Here is an 8,413-nt window from a genome sequence, read left to right on the forward strand (position 1 = left end):
CGAATAGTAGGCGGTGGAGCACCATCACACGCTGACAGCTGGGTGAGCGTACCTCTCGCGCTTCTTTACAGCGGTTGGGTGTTTTGTTTTTGTTTTGAGCGTGACGGTTAGAATCTTTGCGAATGACGCGCGGGAGTTACGCGGTTCAGGCGAGTTTCTTGACCCGTTTTGGTAGTCGGCGCGGTTACAAAGTAGTCGGCGGTGATAAATAACAACAAAGGTGGTGTTTAGCGGTGGAAGGTCAACGATTAACCGAGCTCTTTGTTTATGTTTGTTTCGTTTCAGGTTGCAGGAGGAATAGCTCGTGGAGAGAGTTGAACTGGGAACAATTGCAACTAGAAGTAACAAACTGTTGTTCCAGTATTTCGCACGTGGAGGGACTGAAGCTGTAGAACAACTGCAACTAGAAGTAACAAACTATCGTTTCAGTTCCTGAATGACTGCTTAGTAGACAATTCGGAAGAAACAGCACGTGAGAGGACTGGATGTTGTGGAGACCAACTGCAACTAGTTACCTGAATGACTGCGACGCCGGAAAACCGGATTGATCGATGACAACAGCGGCCAATAGAAACTGTTTCCTCTGATTAAGGCCGTAAAAGTCAGCTGATTCGAGGCAGCAGCTAGTCAATCGGAACCCGTTATCGAGATGACGAATCAGAAGAGATATGTGAAGAGTGTTGCTCGTTAAAGTATGACTTCACCAGTAAAGAAGCCTGTTCAAGATGCAAGAAAGGACGTGAAATCTTCACGAACATGTGAGAGATAATGGAATACACATAGTCCACTCTGTTTGAATTTGGTGAGCTTACCGATTCAAACCACAGACAAAAACAACTCAAGTGGGTGCACCTCGAGCGAACATGTCAAAACAGAAGCCACCGTCCATTCCCCCGTTCGGCGGCCAGCTGTCAAACTCGTACGTTCCACCACAGAATCGAAAAGAAAAACATTGCACTACTAGCTGGCTGTGAATCGCATCGCACACGTTCGACCAAAGCACAGAGCGAGCAAACCCCGCGAATGTGAACCAATTTCATGGCAAATTAGCAAAACAAACACAGTGTCGAGCGCGCGAGGATCGGGAAGGATGCTGTCGTCCAGGTTGCTGCCACTGTTGCTGCTGGTGTCCGCCAGCATCTGTTACCACAACACCGAGGCCAGTACGCACTGGTTGCTGAACACCAATGGTCAAATCATACCGCAGGTAGGCAGTTCGAACTCGCGATCAACCGAAAATCGATCATATAACTCTCGCAACCTTCTCGTCTCGTACCCGCAGCTCACCTCGCCCTTCTACCTGCGCCGCTCGTACGATCTGATCGCGTTCCTCAATCAGAATGTGTACAAGCAGAAAATAGATCTGATCATCGCGGAGCTGCTGCAAATCAAGTCGAATCTCACCGCCAAGATGAACAACTTGGACGCGTACACGAACGAGCTGACGAACAAGATCGGCTGCATTCCGAACTTTTACCTGGACGAGTCGGACATCCTGAGCACGATCATCAACATGAACTACATCAACCGGATCACGGTGCCGGACAAGACGTCGACGACGACGGTGTCCGCCAGCGTAGGAAACTCCCGTGCCGTAGCGTCCAAGGGCAAGAACCCGTCGCCCAAGTGCGCCGACTACCTGAAGCTGGACTTTAGCGTGGCCAGCTTCGACCATCTGGACGGACTGCACAACCGAACCCAGCTCAAGATGGCCCCGGAAGACATGTTCAAGTCGCTCGAGTACTACATCCCCTCCGTCAAGTCGCCCCAAGCGCTAGCCGACGATCTGCGCAAGCATCCGACCTCCTGGAAGTACCACACGATAGCTTCCTACTACTGGCGCAAAAAGGGCAACGCCCGCGAGGCGATCGAATGTGCCCGCCGAGCGGTCATCCTAGCCCCCCGCAAACACAAGGACATCCCGCTGCTCAGCATGGGCACCATTCTGCAGCGATCCCAGTACCTGAACGACTCGCTCGTGGTTCTGCGGGCCGCCGTCGACCACGAGCCGAGCGAGCCCGAGAACCAGATGGCCCTCGGCAACACGTACATGCTGCTGTCCGAGTTTAACCGGTCCTTCGAGGCGTACAAGGCGGCCGAAAGTTTGGACTCGGTGTACTCGGAGCACAACGACTACATCAAGAAGTCGATCAACTGCTTCAAGGATCTCAAGATCAACCTGCTGACGATGGAGAGGTGAGTGAAGGCGTTTGCGTTTTTCTCTTTCTGGAAACGTCAACTGACCGTAGATCTTGAAATTTTCCAACCATAGGTCAGATTCATTTCCATTGATTCAAATTCCTAAGCTATGTACAATTTTCAAAGCTAAGTGATTGTAGATTGGCTATAACGATTCCACGACCTAGTGTTTTGTCTTCCTCATCTCACTGAGAAAAGGCCATAAAATCACTCGAAAAATGAAATTCTCAATTCGACCTCCTAGATCCACCTTCACGTAAACATATCGACTCAGAATTAAATTGCGTGTGTCCAAATGTGAGGCTGTACACCGTAAAAAATGCACTCGATTATCCCCGGAACCGATTTGGACCGTTTTGGTCTCATTCAATCCGCCTTGGGGTCTCACAAGACCCTAGTTAATACTATGTAGTTTAGAAAAGTACTTCAAAAGTTTTGCTAAGAAAAAGATTTTTGCTTAATTTCGAAAGATTTAAAATGGTAGTTTTTGTAATAAGAAAATATATATGTTTAGAAAGGTATTTCAAAGATCTTTCCAATGAGCCCAGAAGATTGAATATCTGACAACTCAATCAAAAGTTATGAGTATAGTATATGAAGACATGTTTAATTTACATAAACAAATTTATATTGATGTGAGGAAGACACCAACCACCTTAAGGTGGATTATGTAACGTTTTTTTTTTTAAATTTATATCACTAAAGGTTGAATTCCCGAAAAAAATATTTTTTAAATTTTGATTTTATTTTAAATATGTTTAAGCCTAAAACATTTAGGACTTTTAGGAGACTTGAAAAGGCATAGGTTCCGAAGACGTGTTTTTTTTAAATGTGATTTTTTTTTGGAAAATTAGCTAAATATTGTCAAATTATATCTCTTTTTTTAAGATGCAATATTTTGAATCGAAAATTACTATAAACATTTTTTGACTTAGAAAAACGGTTTTCTCGATATAGGCATTTTTTTTCAATTTTAAAAACATTATGAAGGAAAAACAGCTCAACAAAAAATAGTTTCGAAAAACTGCGAAAATTTTCTAAAATCTTTATTTTTTTTCATTTTGTTGATCCGACTCAGGTATATAAAAAAAAAAAAAATCTGTAAACATATGAAAAGTAACTTTTCTTAAAGTAACGAGCAAAAATGTGTTAAAGTTGTGTATTTTCTTTTTTTAAACATTAGAATTTCACAAAATAAAGCATCTAAATGAAATAAGGTTTAGTTGGAATGAAGTATAGAAGTAAGTATTTTATTTTTTCGGAATGTCGCTAAAAAATCTTACACTGCCAGTTTTATCTTGCAACCTGGAAACCCTGTGTGTGTGTGTGTGTGTGTGTGTGTGTGTGTGTGTGGTCCAATCCAATACCCGCTGGCCGGCAGCGAAATTATGGGAAAGAATAATTTGTATCAGACTTGGGTAATGCTGATACAGCTTATCTCAGTCCCGGGTATTAGGTGGTGATAGCCCTCGCGCTGCTTCCAACGACCCATTTCAGAATGGCAGAGATCCTAGCGGCCCAATTCCGAGGTCATTGGGCATTGTCTGGCCCCGCCTAAACATAGAACAAGAACCAGACGGATCCTCGAACTATCTTTAAACTTCCAATCCCATCAGGCAAAACAGGGATCAGCGCGTATATAATGATAAATAAGTGGCATTTGGGTAAAAACACTTTTTCTTCCTCTTTTCCCGCGTGAAATAACGACGCAGGCCAAACACGATTGAAGCAGGCTTTGCCTCGCAAAGAGCAACGGCGAGACTCTTATCTTGCAACCTGGAAACCCTGAATCGAAATGCTTGTTGCTGGTCTCTGTTTTTCTCAATTCCTTATAATTTTTATATTCAAACTGTGAAAAACTGACCATTAGTTTGTGAGATACAGCCTCACTAAGGATTGTCAGCTCTTTTGTTAAACCCACGACATCTCGGAAACTATTGATTCAATTTTCCTTGTTAGATATGTACATTTGTTAAATTTTCTGCTCAATAATTATCAATTCTGATTTTAAAAATTGTGTCGGACCGAGTGTCCGAGCGGGATAACTGTGATATTATGCACTGGCTTAAGATAACACTTGCACTTTGATTTTAACTGCTTTTTATTTATTACATTGACATGAGTACTGACTGACACAAGCACAATCACAAACCCAAGCACAAGACTATTGGCTGCACAACAGAGCACAAGCATAAGAAACACTGACTATTGACTGCACAATACAAAAAAGACCCCGTCAGTACACTACAACACAAGAAGCACAAGCATAAGAAGGCCCCCGACTGAACAAGCTCAGGCCGTTAAATACTAAGATCACTGAACTGTGATCTACCAGTGCCCTAGGTCGTGGTCGAAAAATGTTATACAAAACATCAGGTGTCAAGCGTTACCGCTACCTGAATGTTTTGTATAACACACCGCGTGTGCTAGACCATTTACCGTTGTCGTGAACTTGACATTGTTCATGACAAACAATAACTGTAGTCTATGTATAGTAGGTAAGTGACTTAGGGTCGCTACAAAATAAAAACTAACCTTTCCAATGGGCTAAAAAACTGATTTTGGTCATTTTAAAATTTTGGGATGATTTTATAATTTCAACATTATTTTTATGGAAAAGAACAGACGATTTCACAAAAGTTTCATTTTTCAACATTGTGAATCGAATCAATAGTTTCTGAAATATCGAAAGCTGAAAAAATTTAAGGCGTTAAGCAAAAACTAATTTTTGACAAAATTTATACTTTAAGGTGAAAAACAAATGATTTGCATCATATGCCATTTTTTTAACATTCATTTAAAAATTTAAAAATTATAAATAAATGTCTTTACAATTTGTTTTCTCAATTCTATAAAATTGCATTTTTGATAATTATTTACTTACTTTACTATACTTCAAGTGCTTTTGTTAAAAAAATCCATCCATCCATAAAGTTTGAAGAGCTGAGTTTTTTTTTATTTTGTTGTGTAACTCTTCAAAGTGCCAACATAATTTTAAAATGTTTTTGATCGTTAATGTGCACCTAAATCAACCGTTTAGTTAAGCAATTGGGTCCTAAAATGAAGCTTAGATTGCTGATATTATTGTTTACAGCGATAAAGCTTATTATTCTGAGTACAAAGACCCTTTGTACGACCACAAAGAGTTTAAAATTGACTTTTAATCAATTTTAAAAATTAACCTCGCGGTCCTTCTTGACAGAAAAAATCCTACTTGACAGCTCGTTCCAAGGGGCCATAGTTGATCCATCGAAAAAATGTTGTCTTGTCAATATTTTTTTTTTTGCATTAAAATAAAAAAGTGATCAGAAATGGTTTTTAATCGTGTATTTAACCGTTGTACATAAAATGTGACATAGGGCTTTAGTACCCAATTAGTTTAAAGTAATTGTAATTTAAAATAATAAACAATGTTATCCTACAGGTAATTTAGCACTATTTCTCAAAATTAAGTTCTTCTCAAAATCGTCCGATGTCATGAATATTAATATGGATATATATTTTTAAATTGGCTATAACTTTGTCAGCTAAAAAAAATAATAAATTCTGCAAAAATAATATGATTACCATTTTTCACAAATTGGGTACTAAAGCCCTAGGTAAATTTTTATGTACAACGGTAAAAAACACGATTAAAAACCATTTCTGATCACTTTTTTTTTTTCATTTTAATGAAAAAAAAAATTAATAAGACAACATTTTTTCGATGGATCAACTATGGTCCCCTTGAAACGAGCTGTCAAGTAGAAGCTTTTCTGTCAAGAAGGACCGCGAGGTAAATTTTTCAAAATAGATTTAAAAATCCATTTTAAATTCTTTGTGGTCGTACAAAGGGTCATTATACTCAGAAAAATAAGCTTTATCGCTGTAAACAATAATATCATCAATCTAAGCTTCATTTTATGACCCAATTCACAAATTGACATGTTTTATAGGACTAAAAACACATATTTAGAGCTAAGCAAAAGGAGGATTAAGTATTTTGTTAATTAATCATTTGAAAATATTTCACAATCAAGCTTAACATTAAATGTTAAGCCCTTTTCAAAAGGGCTACAAAGACAAATGATAGAACTTTTAAATTGCTGTGCTTGATTAAGAAATTTTAAAAATATTTAAATTCGAAATTTACACAAATATTGATTTTTTAAGCATTGAAAATTAGACAATAGGAGCCGAGATATCGTGAGTTGAAATGTGAAGCTTTATTATGAAACAAACAAATTTTCATAATTTCATATTTTCGCATTGCTCTAAAGAGCGGACTCATTAATTCGAATTTCGCTACTTCTAATGTCTGCCCAGTCACTACATTCTATCAGGATTCTAGAAGATTTCTAACAGAGCTGAAAATTATAACAGAATTCTAGCAAAAATGTTCCACCATTCTAGCAGAATGCTCGAATTTGAACTAAATTAAAAAGCACTCATACGCCAAAATTGATATGTCAAATCAATGTTTACATTTCGACGACTTTGTTCGTCGATTTCCGAGCACGTGGTTTCGTGCTTTTGACAGCTGTCAGTCGTTCCAATTAGCGAATTTAGATTCGCTGACTATTTGTCAGATTTTCAAAGATCAAAAAAGAAAATTATAGAGAATAATTGAAAAATATTTGCAGAAATGAGCAACGAACCGATTTTGTCTGGTTTATCTGACACAATACGATTAGTGAAGCAGTGTTGATATAATAAAACAAAAATGTCAAAATTTCATGTGGGACAAGTATGAGATTTTGGGCAGAACAGTACATTTGAAAAATTAAGAAAAAGAAAGAAAATTGCTTTTCAAAAAATGGGAAACACTTCCGGTTACGTAGAATCGATAATGTTCCTTGTACCGGTGAGTTGTAGAGACAATATCTGGATAATTCCACGATGTTCGAAGTGCCGCTTGACCATTTTGAATGATTCTAAAAAATGGCCCCACGGGAACTGATATCGGATTAATAAAATCCGTCGATAGACAAATTTTAATCGAGGATCGAAAAATATCGGTCGACTCTTTCCGATCCGTGAATACACTACTTTTTTTTCTTGTTCTTGTTTTCTTAAGGTTTCAAGGAAATGTGATATTATTGATAGTTCCCTTGGGTACTCTCTTTTTGGATATATCTTCATAGTTTCACTAATACAAATTACATAATTTCTTGCTTTCCCCACAGACTTCTCCAGGACATCATTCCGGGCCTGGAACGGTACGGTTCGCTTCAGAAGGAGTTTGACGAGTACCACGAAAAGCTCGACCGGGAGCAGGTAAGTCCCCCTCTCCCAAGGGATCATTTAGTTTGATTAAATCGTTACGTAATTTTTTCAGGCTCCCCTCAAAACTCGCGTGTTCGACGAGGCGTACAGCAAGCAGGTGGACTTTCTGATCCAGCGCAGCCAAATCTGCACGACGCGCATGACCAAGGAGAAGAGCGAACCGATCCTGTCCTGCGACTTCATCTCCGACGTCCAGATGCTGATGGAGGACTTTGCCGTGGAGATACTCAACAATTACGTCGACCTGAAGAAGGAGCTGATCAACACGTACAAAATAAATTCGCTCGGAATTTACAAGAAGATCTTCGTGGAGCATTTCTGAGAGTCACTCTCTCCCTCCTTAACGGACTTTCGTTTTTAATTAAGTGTCTCCACCTTCCGCAACGGAAATGAGGTGGGTTTTTTGTACAAATAAAGAAGATTTTAACATTTGAAGCACAACTCCCGGACTGCCCCTCTCCCTCGTGATTCTAATGAGATTATCCCTCCCCCTCCCCTCTCAGGTTGTCCTTGAAGGGTTTCGAACTTGTGGTGATTCGCTCGTTAGGGTTACGTCGTCGGCGGTGACCTCCACTCGGGTAGGGTTTCCAACCATCGTATCTAGAGCGTCCAATTTCCCGGGGTTTCAAAATTCCCGGGAAACGGGAAATTTTCAACAAATTTCCCGGGAAATCCCGGGAATTCCCGGGAAATTTGAAATTCAACGAAAATTATTCTGATCCTGTTTCTGATTATTATTTCGCAACAGAACAACAACAACTTTAATGGTCAAAATGAGTCCAAAAAAAATGAGTGTGAGGATCAATTAATTAATGGCTTGACTGCTTGTAAAAAATCATCCAACTTTGAGAAAATATGTAAATTTTCTATTTTTTATGCTGTCTATCAAATCATACCAAACCAAAAAAAATATTATTAGTATTTCTAGTATTTTTTCATTGCAAATAAC

General features: G+C 39.1%; 1 protein-coding gene across 1 annotated transcript; it reads left to right on the plus strand.

Moving 5' to 3' along the window:
* The first annotated feature begins 768 nt into the window (after positions 1–768).
* LOC120420186 (tetratricopeptide repeat protein 17) lies at positions 769–7,905 on the plus strand. Its single transcript, XM_039583168.2, has 4 exons — positions 769–1,207; positions 1,283–2,196; positions 7,365–7,455; positions 7,517–7,905. The coding sequence occupies exons 1-4, from the start codon at positions 1,091–1,093 to the stop codon at positions 7,784–7,786; spliced, it is 1,392 nt and encodes a 463-aa protein (XP_039439102.1). The 5' UTR covers positions 769–1,090; the 3' UTR covers positions 7,787–7,905.
* Positions 7,906–8,413: the final 508 nt, after the last annotated feature.

The sequence above is a fragment of the Culex pipiens genome, chromosome 1 (assembly GCF_016801865.2).
Source record: "Culex pipiens pallens isolate TS chromosome 1, TS_CPP_V2, whole genome shotgun sequence".
NCBI classification, from domain to species: Eukaryota; Metazoa; Arthropoda; class Insecta; order Diptera; family Culicidae; genus Culex; species Culex pipiens.

What these genes read in the sequence shown, in the direction of transcription:
- LOC120420186 (XM_039583168.2), top strand. Translation starts at nt 1,091, where the DNA reads ATGCTGTCGTCCAGGTTGCTGCCACTGTTGCTGCTGGTGTCCGCCAGC. An exon ending in ATGGTCAAATCATACCGCAG is followed by an intron (nt 1,208 to 1,282) that starts GTAGGCAGTTCG and finishes TCGTACCCGCAG; the next exon opens with CTCACCTCGCCCTTCTACCT. An exon ending in AACCTGCTGACGATGGAGAG is followed by an intron (nt 2,197 to 7,364) that starts GTGAGTGAAGGC and finishes CTTTCCCCACAG; the next exon opens with ACTTCTCCAGGACATCATTC.